This window comes from Cavia porcellus, unplaced genomic scaffold (assembly GCF_034190915.1).
Source record: "Cavia porcellus strain 051 isolate PalLab524CR breed Dunkin Hartley unplaced genomic scaffold, mCavPor4.1 scaffold_27, whole genome shotgun sequence".
In the NCBI taxonomy this organism is placed as follows: domain Eukaryota; kingdom Metazoa; phylum Chordata; class Mammalia; order Rodentia; family Caviidae; genus Cavia; species Cavia porcellus.
Window position 1 is genome coordinate 22,693,759 of NW_026947510.1, and position 14,479 is coordinate 22,708,237.

A 14,479-nucleotide genomic window follows, 5' to 3' on the forward strand; every position below is an offset into this window, starting at 1 on the left:
AATCTGGTATGGGAGAGCCCCTTTCGCAGGGCAAAGATGCACTTCTTCAGGCCAATTAACTGAACTCCACCATCTCTGACTCAGTCGTTCTCCGTGCTCCACCCACCTGCAACAGGACCTGCTGCATCTCTCCAGAGCTAAGTGCAAGCTCGAGCCTCTCCTGTCTGCGCACTTCTTTTTCCCATGTTGTGCCTGTTGCATGCAATTTTCCTAGTCCCGGTGTTGTTTCCTGATAGCTTGCCACAGATCCAGACTGTGCTTAGCCTAGTTAGGGGTCAGGACACACTGCGGCGGCCCACAGGCTCCAGGAGTTTAAACCCAAGAACAAACATAACTCCTCCACATGGAGAGAGCGGCAGCCTGCAGACAAGGCCCAGAGCAGGCCTCACTGTGCACACTCGTACCGTCCTTGACCTCTGCGAGCTTCTGGGATCCCTCAGAAGCTAAACTGCAGAGTGATTGGGGGCGATTTTGTGGGGTAAAGCATTTGGATGAGACGCCGATTCCTTCATCTCTTCACCGTGTAACAACTCTTAACCCTCTATGTGAGAAATCTGAGAATGATGTCCAGCACATGGCAAGTGCTCAGGAATTGATGAAACACCGGCAGCAGAAGTTCCATAATTAATATGTATGTGATACTTTGAGTTTTAACTAAAGTAATGCAAAATGCTAATCATATTTAAGACTTTTTTTTCAGAACGTGTATACTTCTGAGTGGCTTTGTATAGATAAAATAACAATCTCACTACAGGAAATTGCTTGTTATTAGTTATTTTCTCTCTAGGAAAAAGGACCATCTTTCTTTTCTGAGCTCAGCATATTCCAGCCTGCCCAGACCTAGCTCTGCTCTCATTCTCTGAGCCAACTGGATGTCTTAGCTGCTTAAGTTTTTAAATTGCCCCCATGTGGGCCCACAGAGCTCTCTCCTCTATAGAGCATGGTCAGGTCTATACTGTTGGAAACAGTTACGAGCGTTTTATCCTGTACTTGTGGCCAACCATTACAGCACAGGCTACATTAAGTAGTCAAAAAACATTCTCGGAGCTGAGGACATTACATGATCTGACTTTAAATAGCAGAGGTGCATGGACTTTGCCCTGGCTCCTGGTTCTGGATCCAGGGAGAAAAATGAGGAGGATCATTAATAATAATAGCAAATACAGATTGAGCTTTAACTAGAAGCCAGGCAAAGTTGCTTAGTGGTTAGGCGTAGGATCACATTTATTTCTCATTAACCCTCTACAGTAGGTGCATTTCACAGATGAGGAAACTGAAACACAGCATGCTACGGGGACATGGCGGTTATCAGGGCGTTAAGTATGACCTTGGCAGTCTCACTGTGGAGCCAGCCCCCATATACCTTGCCGGGGCAAGATAGAGCCGGACAGGACCACAGAGATGGACTGAAGGTCAGGAACAGGGACATTTATCACCCATGACGCATTGTAGAAGACAGCTGTGAAGAGCTCCATCTGGCTTTTTCACTGAGAGTCAATAGAAATACTTCCTCTCTAGTAGAGCAGGGTGTCTCTCCTTATCCTGCTTTGGTTTGGACCTAGTCTCTGTTTTTCGAAAGTGTGAGTAGACCTGCTTAGCATGCTTTGCAGGGCAGTGGGAAATACACTCAGGCTGGCACCAGACAGATTCCTTCATGGTTTCAAAAAGACTTTTAAAGTCCTATTTCTCCCTGACACTGACAAGGGGGAAATGCAGTATTTTATACAGTTACATTACAGAAATAGTAGGATCAGGGAAGATCCTTGAAGTGAGACACTGTCCAGACATACTCGAGGCTGTGACAGGTACAGCAAGTGACAGCTGTGTTCAGAAGTGAGAGTCACCAGCAGTTACCAAAAGAACAAGCTGCACACAGGTTGATGGTACAGAAAGGAGGCCGAAGTGGCTGTGCAGCCCGCAGTATTTGGACTGACATGCTGCGTACTGGGAGCCCGCATTTCACACATTGTCATCTGCTTTTTCAGGACAGAAAGGTTTACCTAGCATAGGACTGGCAGAACACATCTCATCATAGCTCAGTTCTTCTTAAGCACTGGCAAAGGCTGCTTATTCTTTTCTGAAAGAAGTGGGAATAGGTAAGGGATATCATTTTCTTAAAATTTAAGAAAATAGCCTGGGGATATAACTGTGATAGAACATTTGCGTAACATATGGATGGCCCTGGGTCAGTCCCTACTGCTGCCAAATAGAAAAAGTAGGAATAATTTGTATCTGTTGAACCTTCTTTTGATAGTGTGTCTGATACTGTATGATGTAGCCCCAATGCCTCTTCTTCAAGTGACTATATGACTGATCTTTCATCCTGGCTTGGCTGCCAATAACTTATCTCCAAATCTTGTTTGCTTTTTAGGTCTCTGTCCTGGGATGCCCAGACCCAGCGGTGCATGAGATCGCTTATCAATATGGAAGAAATGTGGGAATGGCTTTTCAGGTTGGTGTGTGCCTTCCCCACAAGAAAGGTTGCACGGCCGGAAAGCTGGCCCTTCCCCAGAGTATGACTGGATCAGCAGAGGGCGGTGGCATGGGGATGCTTCTCACATCCCTTCCTTTCCCCAGCTCATAGATGATGTGCTGGACTTCACCTCATGTTCCGAACAGATGGGCAAACCGACATCCACCGACCTGAAGCTCGGGTTAGCCACTGGCCCAGTCCTATTTGCATGCCGGCAGGTAGGTTCACAAGATGCCTTCAATACGCTGCTTGGTGGCCCTGCAGGACCACGGTCTCTTGAAACAGCTGACAGGAAGGCTGAGATAAGGAATAGCTGGGGACACAGTAAGAGAAGAGACCAAAGATCTAGATTTGATCCTGGTTTCATGACTGATGTGTTGGGGTCAATCATTTCACCTCTAAGCCTTATCTGTAATTATAATCCCCGACCCCAGAGTGTCAAGAGGATTTACTGAAATAATACTTGCTGTCTTATAAACTGTGAAGTGCTGTATACACTTAAGGAAGCATGATTTATCGCATCTATTTTGGGCAATGGCAAGGTGAATGGTTTCCACATCTTAATTGTAGGACTAGAATGTGTGGATGCCTCCAACCCTAAGAAATTCTGAGAAATTCCTCAGTTCTGGCATAATGGGCCTTTCACTGCTCAGTCATTGCCTCAAAATGTCAGTTAATCAGTGGAATACACTAGAGCTACGTAGGGGACTGGCAAGGAAAGAAGGAAGTAAAGTTTCATCCTTAATATGAATGAAAAGCTTTGGAAATATGGAAGATGCTGTGTGACTTACAGAGCAGACATTTGCACAGGCTGTCTGGACCCTGGCCATGCTGCTTCTGGCTGTACCAGATGTCAGTGGAAATAAGTGGGCCATTAGCTGGTACTAAACATTATTAAAATGGAGTTTCATCTCAGTGGCATTTAATTCATTATTTAGCAGAACATTGAGATGTTCATCACCATGTCCTAAAATAAAAAACTACCTTTGGAGCCAGGGATATAGCTCAGTGGTATACACGCTTGCCTAGCAAGCACAAGGTCCTGAGTGTGATTCCCAGTACTCAACAAAAAGAAAAAACAAAAGCTAGCTTTTTGGTCTGTCAGATTTTGGCTGTTTTCTTCAAACTCACAAAGAGTAAGTCACATCAGCTATAGCACTCGCTGGTTCCATTTCAACACAGAAGCCAGTGCCCTTCCCTCTGGTTAGCATCTGGTCAGTCCAGGAGAGGCCATCTCTCACCTCCATCTGGCAGAGGTGAACTGGCCCAGAGGAGGCGCTTCCCCAGATGCTGGCCCAGGCGATGTTCAGCAGCAGTTGAGGAGTGGGGGCTATGCGTGGCGATGTTGGATACTTGCTGGAAACACTTGTCCTCTTCACCAGGTTCTAACCTCTCAAAATTTTGAGGCTGAGGTGAGGAGTGAAAGGAGTGCAGTGAATACATGCCAAATTCTGGCAAAAGTGTGTAAAAGCCGCCTTTACTATATTACAAGTGGAGAACATTTTCTGTTTTGCCATAAACCCACACAAGAATCATCATCCAAAGCCATGGAAATGTAAAGGTATGGTCCCACTTAGTGCCCTCAGATACCAGTCAGTGAAGACAAGGAAAGAAGAGTGTGAAGGCTTCATTCAGGGAGGCCCTGAAATGACCATATTAGGATGATGAAGAAACAGGCGTTTCTCTAAAACGGCTTATAATCTACTAAAAATTTTGGTTGCTATGCTTTTAGCAATCTCAGCAATGATTGGTAGTTCTTATGAGCCTGTGATTCTAACCATTGAGTGCGCCCTAAACTAAGATGATTAGTTGAGAATAGTGTGGCCTCATCACTAGGAGTAATGGCTCATTCTGCGTTCAGACATAGTGCACGGGATGGCGGGGTTGGGGTGCAGGGCAGGCCCCTCCTGTACACCAATCTGTTGGTAATCTACAGTAGGCAGGAAAATGCTGACGTGCAGGGGATAGGACACAAGGAAAAGGAACAATGAAGGGCTGCAGTGCCCTCAAACCACAACTGCGTGTGCTTCCCTGGGAAGTCCCAGGGTCATAAGGCCTCTACTCATTCTCACCAGACAGCACTTTTCCTCGCCCGTAAAGCAGTGGGGAAGAGAGATTACAAAGGCACAGGGCAGCCTCACCCTCAAAAAGGGAACACTTGTTGAGGCCAAGCAGGAAGTGACTCCGGACAACACTTTATTTCATAAGCAGGCTGATTTTTCTTTTTTTGTCTTCTGGCACATGGGCCAAAAGTTAATCAAGTATGTAATTATTGTTAGGCAAATATGTATTCATAAATTATTTTCAAATAAAACACCAAGTTTATACTCTCCTGTGGGTTACATTGTCAAAAAAAAAAAAAAAGGATTCTTACCAAGATTTATTAGAAGTTAAAGTAATTTTGGGTAAAGCAGTTCCAAAAATAACATTAAGAACTGCTGTGTATCTTCAGTTAATGAAAATGTGTTCTATATAATTTATAAAGGATTCTTTGACACTTTATATCTAATCCTACAATTCCCCTTTGTGGTAGATATTCTGATGTCTATTTTATAAATAAGAAGCTGCTGCTCAAGCCTGGCCAAAATTAAACATCTGGTAAATGGCACAGAGGGCCATTGACTGTTCCCAAATCTTCTAAGACCCAGTGTTCTGTACTCGGTGTGGTTACTGCTGATAAAATTAATAGGTGATGAGTTGTCTAACACCTCACTGTTCTTCATTCAGCTCATATAACCTGGGTGCTTCCCTGGGAAGCCCGTGTGCCCCGCGCTAACAGCACAAGGTCACTACAGGTCCGCTACTCCTTATTTCTCATTAATACACCCATGCAGTAGTTCGAGAGTGTTTGTAGCCCTGTTTTGTAAGTAGATGTTTTGTTTGCAGATTACTGTTTGTTTGTTTGTGTTTTTATTGTCTTTTTGAAACAGGGTCTCACTATGCACTTTGGGCTAGCCTTGAACTCAACTTACAGCAGTTCTCCTGCCTCAGCCTCCCGAATGCTGGGATTACAGACATGTACCACAGTGGCCAGCAGATTAGGTGTTGTTTAAACAGTTTCATCTGACCCTGACTAAGTTTCCATGGACCAGACAGGCAATCTTGGGAAACTGCCTTTTTTACTTGGCATGGGAGGTTGTCCTAAAATTTCCTGACATCTCCCTAAAGGCATTTCCTGGCTGTCAGCAAATGGTAAGGGAAGTTGAGAAAATTTTCAGTAGTAGGCACTTGCTCAGTATGGGTGAAGCCCTGTGTTTGGGCCGTAGCACTACAAAAAAATAAAGCTAACGGGGCTGGGGATTTAGCTCAGCGGCATAAGCGCCTGCCTTGCAAGCAGGCAGTCATGAGTTCGATCCCTGGTACCAATAACGAAAAAGACAAAAAAAATAAAGCTAAGAAAGTTTCAGGATTTCTGGAGACTGCAGTATTCCGTGTGTGCGTGTGTGCGTGTGTGTGTGTGTGTGTGTGTGTACTTTTAAGAACAGAAAACTCATGCTAAATCTTTCAAGGATATATTGATTGGATCTTAAAATCTTTAGAAAAAAATGGAAATGTCAGGGTTTTTTTAAATCTTTTTAAAAAAACGTTTTCTTGTGCCTCTCTTCTTTGGTAACAGATCTAAATGTCAGCCTGTAGCCATATTTCCACCTGCCATCAGCAGCCCTGCAGCAGCTGCCCAAGCTTTCTGCTGTCGTGACTGGCTGATGCCTTAGTTACCCACTTGTGTTTGGGTAAACTCACTCTCATTTACTGATCACCTTTGTAGTTTATGGATGGATTTCACAGATGTAGAGTCTGACTCATTCACAGGTTGCTTTCCTACTCTTAAAAACAGAGTCTGAGCAAAAATACTACCTCTCACCAAGTCTGTAAGTAGACAATTCTTCTTCCCATTTCTTACTTCTCTCTACATACACATGAAGGGGCTGGGGAATGCCTTGCAGGAAGTTTGATATTTGCGTATTAAAACTGTATATACTTGTTTAAAATTGTAGTTACATGCAATGCAAATATGGTTTCAAATTTTGCTTTTTAAAGGAAAAATCAGCATGTTTTACCACACTATAAACAGGTTAATTTTACAGTAGGTACTCAGGCAAGATCATATTTTGGAATGTGGTATTTAAATAACTAAACTAAAACAAATGGCTACCTGATGTGGTTTTTTTACCACAAAAAAAAAAAAAAAAAAAAAAAAAAGTTTTGACTGGAGCTTTCCTGATTTGTTTCTGTTAAGGCCTGTGTGGTTTTTCATTTGTTTGTTTTTTTCCGGGAATCAAACACAGAACCTTATGCTTGCCAGGCAGGTGCTGTGTTACTGAGTTATATCTCTGGCACAGTTTAAATTCTTTAAGAATGTTAGCAATCTTGCATGTTAAGTACATCTAAATAACAAGAAATTAAACCATACTAAGACTGGATGACAGACACTGCAGGGCAGAGAGAATCACTAGGACAGAGACCTCATTAGGAAACACAAAGGTCAGTGGCCAGGACCACACTACGTATGTTTGAGGCAACAGTAGAGGAGTATGTATTCCATCAAATTTTGCCCTGAAAACATTCTTTCTCATCTGCCACCATTGGGTAAGGTTTTCCCATGTGTGCCATTTTTTCATCCAGAATTACTCATACCATGGTGATGGTTACAGGACAACTTACTTCATCCTTCAGGCTCACTTCCAGGGAAAAACTGGCAGCTGCTTTTAAGCACTGAAGTGTCCAAGACTAAACACTCCTTCCTCTTATTCCACAGCTACAGACTTATAAGTCAGGGATTTGAGATCATGAGGCAAGTGAAGCTGAGACACCAGAGATAAGGGACTCAGTCAGCTGTGGCAGACGATGGCAGAATCAGGACTCGGGCCTCGAACTAGGAAGTGATCTGTTATCCTCGTTTCCTGTCCATGGTGCAGTTCTCCTAAGTGGTTACTAAGAACTGTAGAATACAAATTTCCTTTTTGATGTCTTTTGTATCTTCTTTCATTTTATTACCATCAGGATAATTCTGGTCTTTTTTAGCACTACCAGATGGTACCTCTCCTTTAATTCAGTTGGCTACATATTAAGAATACCTGGAAACTTTAAAAAGAATCTTGGTGCACAGGCTAAATCCCAAGCCAGTATAACCAAATCACTGGGAGTGGGGCACAGGCAACTGTATTTTAGCTGCCTCATGACTGCAACATCAAGCAGCCCTTCTCTGGAGCCGTGCTCACCCCTCCTCCGCCCAGTAATCTTAACAGCTTTCAGTGCTCTTCAGTTTAGCACTGCAGGCAGAATGCTAGATTCCTCCCTCATCCTAAGCCAGTGGGTCTCAAAACGTTATGAACCAGAGGTGCCTAGGAATTTGTTCAGAGACTCAGGCTACAATCTAAAGTTTCAGAATTGGGGGTGTTAAGTGAGATTCTGGAGAAGTACTTTGTTCCTCGTTTCTCTCAGAACTGGACCAAGGAGAGAACAGAGCACCAAAATGCACAGGACCAGTGGCCACTCCTTTCCATGCATCACTGCCATCCCTGGGCAGACAGCGGGTGTCTGTGCTAGCACAGCTTCTTTTAACTGCTAGTTTACCGCACCCCAGTGCCATCGAGCCACTTAGACATCGTTTTGGGTTTTTTATTACTACCTATTACAAATTAGTGTGAAAACACTTGATTCTTCTAGGGACAATAAATAAATGCCTTTATTGTTAGTTCCCAGAAATGAATGCCATGATAATGAGACGGTTCAGTTTGCCGGGAGACGTGGACAGAGCTCGACAATACGTTTTCCAGGTAGGATTATTTTGAAAAGGATGTCAGCATCAGGCACAATGCCACAACTTTATTAACAAAATAGATAAAGTTTTTCTCATTTTTAATTTCCTTGGACAATACGGGGCTCAAATAATTTAACTGACCCTGGGCAAGACTTGTGTATTAAGAGCTTCTTTGTCCTAAAGCAGTCTTTTCCATGCCCATCAGTAGCACCACTCAGGTCCTGGGACTGACAAGTTAGTCCAAGCCCTCATCTTTACTACGGCAAGACTTACTAAAACGATCTACTCATCCACCCAGTAAATCTTACAAAGAAATGCTCATAGGCAATTATAGATTTATATTAATGTCATTCTTCTAAAGGAAGAACTGTTTAACTGTTCAGAAGCCAAATGTTTAAGATATACTGCCATATATTTTCTCAACTTTTCTTTTAAAACAGGATCTTTTGTATAGTTTCAAAATGTTAGTTAACTGTATGTGGTCTGAGATCCAAACTCCTGGTGATGCTTGAAATAACTACCTTTCAGATTTAAAAAGTTTACAAAACCAAAACTCATTCAAAAGGATAGATTTCTGTTTAACTTTACTATTACGTATCATAAAGAGAGTGGTTTGGCAGGATTATAAAAACTCAGTATAAGATGGTGCTGTAGCCAGTAAAGAACCCTGGAGAGCAGTTCTGGTTTCAGAAGCAATATGCCAAATATCCTGCAGTATCTCAGGGGCATGGGTTCCAAGATCCCCCTTGGGTATCCAAATCCATGGATGCTAAAGCCCCTTCCAAAGCACTGCCAAACCTACACACATCCTCCCATGTACATTCACAGCATCTCTAGATTACTTATGCCTCCTACCCTATGCTGTAAATGCTGTCAGTAGTATTGTCTAAGGAATAATAACCAGAAAGAAAACATGTCTGCCTATGTTCAGTAGACACAGTTGTTGTTGGTCTTTTTGAGACAGGGTTTCACTGCAATTCACGCTGGCCTTGAACTCACTCTGTAGCCCAGGCTGGCCTTGAATTCGTGGTACTCATCCTGCCTTAGCCTCTGAAGTGCTGGAATTACAGGTATATGCCAGTATGCCCAGCTCCTTACACATGATTTCTATAAAGGTTGTTTCAACCTCTGGTTGAACACATGGTTACAAAGAGACAAAAGGCTGCAGTAAGAAATAGGACTAAAAAGAAGAAAATTATACCTCTTAGGCAAAATACTGAAATAGTCTGTAAGTAATCAAAATACAGCACTTTACTTTGCTGTGCCTCTTTGTACAGAAGCCTCGTTGCTGTTTTGCTGAAACAGGCCTAGCCAGTAAAGCACCTAGGGGAAAAAAAATCGGTAAGATTTTTCTCCAGATGTTCTCCAACACCTCTATACTACAGTGCCCTGTATATCCCAGCTTCTGGACTCTGTCCCTATATATGAATGAACAATTCAGTATTACTAGAGTTGATTTAAAGCTTGCTGAACAAAAGAAACCAAGGTAAACAAAGACTAAAAAAATAGAACAATCTCTCAAGAAATTGTAAAGGACTGAAAAACTGACTCCAAAGAAAAGCTGCAGCTGCAACAAATACTACACGCAGAGAACAAAATGTGGTCACCTGCACAAGAAGAGATACTAAAACTAGTTCATTGCATGGCAGACCCTGAGTGCTACAAAGCAGTGAGTCAGGGCCTTCCTAGTGATAACCAGGAGACACTTCAGCTGAGGACTGCACACTCCATCAGGTCAGCCGTGGGTGGAAGTCATTTCCACACAGAAGGACTAAAGAGTTGATGTCCCTTATGTATTTTTGTGTAAGTTATTTGCAAATGTACTTCAGCAAAATGTATAGAAACAAGATAGGCAGCAGGCCTCTGCACAGAAGGGCATGGCCAACTAAAATATGTCATGTTTTGAACAACTGGAAAAGCATAAAAAACCAGAAGCCTTTCAACCATATTGTTAGAAATATTTTACTCTAAATGACAGTGGGATCACAAACCAAGGGGAAGGAAATAAAATTATACTGTTAAGACTTTCATTCCACAGTATTTTTACACTGTAGAAGTAATAGGTATTTTATTATATGTCCAGCTTTTAGAAAAAAACCAACATTAAAAACAATTACAAAATAGAATGTAATGGTAGAGTTAAAGACACAAGCACTGTATCATCATCTTACAAAGACAGTTGATGCTATATGATGACAAAGGAATTAAGAACTAAAGACAGCAATATAATGATCAAATTAGACACAATATGAGTAAGCTAAAACATCCTTCTTAACAGGATATCTGATAAATAAGTGATAAAGCTAGTGCTTTCAGGAGAAAGGAACTGTTGATTTTCATCATAAGCCCTTTATTGAAAATGCTTTATCATTTAAAAAATTTCCTTTGTTATGTAGAATTCTGTATAGAGGTATATATTTTAATAGGCTTTTTTCCCCTGCTTTGTGGATGTGGTTCTTGGATTGAATTTAGGGCCTTTGCACTAAGCCACATGTCCAGCCCTTTTTTTATTTTAAGACAGGATGTCACTAAGTTGTCCATGCTGGGTTTGAACTTGTGATCCTCTTGCCTCAGCCTCCCAAAGTGCTGGAGTTACAGGTGCATGTTACCACACCCTGTTAGAACTTTGAAAAAACTTGATTACTTAAGTAAAAAACAGAAGATACCTACTCGATAAATGAGTCACTTTCTTTGTACGCTAATAAAAATTTGCTTCAGTTAAAAAAGAAAAGGCTAAAACTATGAGTTGGAAAGAGAACCTAAGAAACATAGTTGGGCTGTTAAGAGCAGGACTCACTCGTCGTTCATTTGACCTCAACAGTCTGATTTAATCCATTGGAGCCCGAACCTGAGAGCCGATCCAGTCACGGTAACTTGTGCTTTGTTCCCTTCCCCACAGAGTGATGGTGTGCAGCAAACAACCTACCTCGCCCAGCAGTACTGCCACGAAGCAATAAGGGAGATCAGTAAACTCCGACCATCCCCAGAGAGAGACGCCCTCATTCAGCTTTCAGAAATTGTACTCACAAGAGAAAAATGATAATTCTTTTTGTTCTTTCTGGCAGCTATTTTACCAGACTGTGCCTAAACAATTTGTGGAACGTACTTTGTTTGCTTTGTGTGCAGATAACCAGAAATCATTTTAAAAAATAATTTCAATCTTTCTGTTGGGCAGGTTTTTTTTTTTATTGGCAGTTTTTCAGAAAACTTTTTAAATGAAATTAAAACACCTGAATCTGTCATTGTGGTCCTTATAAAGTCTAATCGAGGTATCTTGATTATATGTGGTATTGTTTACACAGTTAATAGCCACATGTGAAGCCATTGCACAAATAAACAATCAATGTTAAAATTTATGTGGCTTGTGTTGTTTCGCCGTAAGAGGCAGCTTAGAAAATGTGTGGTCTGCACCTAAATCCACATTAGCTGTATTTTAATAATATGCAAAATTTCACATAGAATGGTTTATTATAAAAGATTACACATAAAAATTAGACAACAGATTATATACAAATTAAGGGAACATTCAACTTGAAAAAGGGAAGTAGAATCACTAATGATACTTTTGTTTAAAATTAAAGGCAAAACGTATATGAAGCAGTCACATTGATTTGGCAGCAATAATGGTCTTTAATTTTCAGAAATAAGTGTTTGCATTAGTCTCACTATTTACTATACTGTTTTAAGTCTGTAACGCCCCCAGTATATAACTGAAATTTGAAATCCAAATAAATCCTTAGTACACAGAAACCCACACTGGAGTGCTCTACTTTAGATTCCTAAGCAATAAAGAATTATACGTAAGATAAAAAGAGAAAAAAACATCCATTTAACTTCCCTTGAGTTAAAACGAAACACACAAAGTGCATGTGTTACACTTCAATTTTGTTAAAAGACACTACAGATCTGTTGGTTATGTAAGTGTATCTCTTCACTAACACGTGATTCACCTTGCCCAATTCTTTTAAAACCTTGTGTTGCTAATGCCAGGCAATGGATTAATTAAATAATGACTATTCACAAATAAACTGCATCCACTTTTACAATATGTAAAAAATGCTTACGGGTTCCTTTTATTGAACCAGTGTACAACAGTCCACTGTGAAACAGAAGGACTACCATGGCATTCCTTAAGAATTTTACCTATAGAACGATGTGTGTAGACTTTGAAACATTTCCTTTGCTTTAAAAGTTACTTTAAAAAAGGAATTCTGTAGATTGACTTGTAAATAATCATCTCAGATTTTAAATCTGCAAAACTCCATCACATTGCTTTGGGACACTGAGATAAGGCGAAATTTTTTTTCCAAGTTAATGTATTGCGAAAATAGAACCATAATTCAACAATAGGTCAGTTTTTGTATTTTTAAAAAAGAAAACCAGTGAAGGAAAGGACAAAAACCTTTGGTTCACTTATGTATTTATGAATGGAAAAATTTATAATGCAAATTCACTCATTAAAAAACTTAAGTTACAAATTACAACATTACAGATAATTCTTTTTGTTTCACATGAAGACCTTAGCAACTCACCTAATATGAGTATTCTAGGAAGTGGTACACAAATTGGAAGCATCTGGGAATTTTTAAGTATATTTCAATACATAAACTTTTATGCATGCTTTAAACAAATAGTTTTTAAAAATGAGAGAATCTAAACAAAAAGTATGACCAGCACCAGCATTTAAGTTTTCTGATTTTAGTATTAGTCTGACATAGCATTAGTAACCATGATGCACTGAAACGTAATGTAGTCTCAATCATGATTTGTTAAATATGCCCCACTTTCCCAGAATATTTAGGCTGGTCATAAAGTTAACAATGTATAAGTATATAAGCATAATCATTTATGGGCAGTCCATTGTATAAATTGCTGTTTAGCAAAATACAAACTGCCACTGAGATTTATGCTAAGAAGGAGACATTCAAATATACCAATAGACAGCATGGCCTGAAAACATGGGTACTTTTAAAAACTTAGGACAATTCTGTTAACCATAATAGTCCCACAGTATGACTGAGTAATAAGAATCTACTTCAAAAGCTAAAAAATAAAAAATTAATCAGTATAGTGCATGATTGATTCAACATAGTTCCCAGGGAAGAGACCAGTCACTCGGTTGCAGACCCCTTCATACCAGCCATCGTCATTCTTCTTTATCACGTAAATGATTGCACCCTCCATAAACGACAGCTCATCATCCTTGTCTTTTGTATAATCATATATTGCAACAACTGTGGAGAAAATAATCGAAATATCTTGAGTGCTCTATATCCAGTATTTAATTGAATATCAAATTATAATGCCAATTAAATCTATAGTCTTAACAAAACCAACAATTTTTGAAGATTTTTAATCCTTACAGCAAAGTGGGCAACAGCAACAGGACCAAATGTTTTCCAGAGTTCTAAAATTAAGTACTGACCATCACACATCAGTTCTATGATGAGGGATGACACTTTACCTTTCTCAATGTAATTCTTGGGGGCCCAGGCAGGATCCCCATCTGCATATGGGTCATTATACTGCACTACTGCAGCTTCCTCATCTTCATAGTCCACTGGAGGAGGAGGTGGGGGAGGTGGAGAGTCATCAAATATGGGAATGTCATCTGGTGGAGGTGGTGGTGGTGGAGTTGGGCTATCAGCAACTAAAAAGATTCAGATAATATGAATCAGAAATTGGTCTAAATGGAAATGTATAAATTAATAAGATGTAAGAAAGCTCTAACATATACAGCATGCACTACAATAAAACATGCAATGATTAGAAATAGTTTGGTGAGTTAAAGTTTATGCTACTTGTAATTCTGCAGTATTAAAACGAGCTTAAAATAAGACTATCAAGAAATAAAAAATTAATGAATGCAAGAGGTTAGGAAACAATGTCTTTTAAAGATTATAGAAGTCTCCTTATTCCAAGGCTCAAGCCAAAACAAACATCACTCTTAATGTCTAAAATAAAACCTTATTTTCTAGCTGCCTAAAATAAAACCTTATTCATATTTGTGATTTGAATTATAGTAAATATTACTATATTAATGGTTGAATAGTTTTTTTTGCTGTGTGTTCATCCACACTTGTAATTTTGGGTTTCTACTAGCTTCCGTGACCTAGAAAACTAAGTCTCACGTGGGCATATTTTTGTTCACTGTGTTTCAATGGAGAGAAAAAGTTGGTAGTATCAGGTCTGCTTCTGTATGTAGGTTTCCTATAAAGTTTTAACAAGAAAAATTTCCAGTTAGT

General features: G+C 40.1%; 2 protein-coding genes across 12 annotated transcripts in view; one reads left to right on the forward strand and one right to left on the reverse strand.

Moving 5' to 3' along the window:
• Pdss1 (decaprenyl diphosphate synthase subunit 1) overlaps positions 1–11,590 on the forward strand; it is a 38,939-nt gene extending 27,349 nt beyond the window's left edge. Inside the window, exons 8-11 of one of the 4 annotated variants that reach the window (XM_003463192.5) lie at positions 2,372–2,452; positions 2,578–2,691; positions 8,170–8,250; positions 11,134–11,590. In XM_003463192.5, the coding sequence (XP_003463240.1) occupies positions 2,372–2,452; positions 2,578–2,691; positions 8,170–8,250; positions 11,134–11,274 (417 nt within the window). In that variant the 3' untranslated portion in view covers positions 11,275–11,590. Of the gene's footprint in view, positions 1–2,371; positions 2,453–2,577; positions 2,692–3,855; positions 5,107–8,169; positions 8,251–11,133 lie in introns of those variants that run through there. The other 3 variants (XR_010043803.1, XM_063238052.1, XM_063238053.1) reach the window with 3 other exon arrangements.
• Positions 11,591–12,637: 1,047 nt separating this feature from the next.
• The window catches only part of Abi1 (abl interactor 1), a 122,424-nt gene continuing 120,582 nt past the window's right edge, over positions 12,638–14,479 (reverse strand). For all 8 annotated transcript variants that reach the window (XM_063238050.1, XM_063238051.1, XM_063238048.1 and 5 more), the window contains 2 exons: positions 13,699–13,884; positions 12,638–13,468 (listed from right to left, as the gene is read on the reverse strand). In XM_063238050.1, coding sequence (XP_063094120.1) covers positions 13,293–13,468; positions 13,699–13,884 — 362 coding nt within the window. In that variant the 3' untranslated portion in view covers positions 12,638–13,292. The remainder of the gene's footprint in view (positions 13,469–13,698; positions 13,885–14,479) is intronic.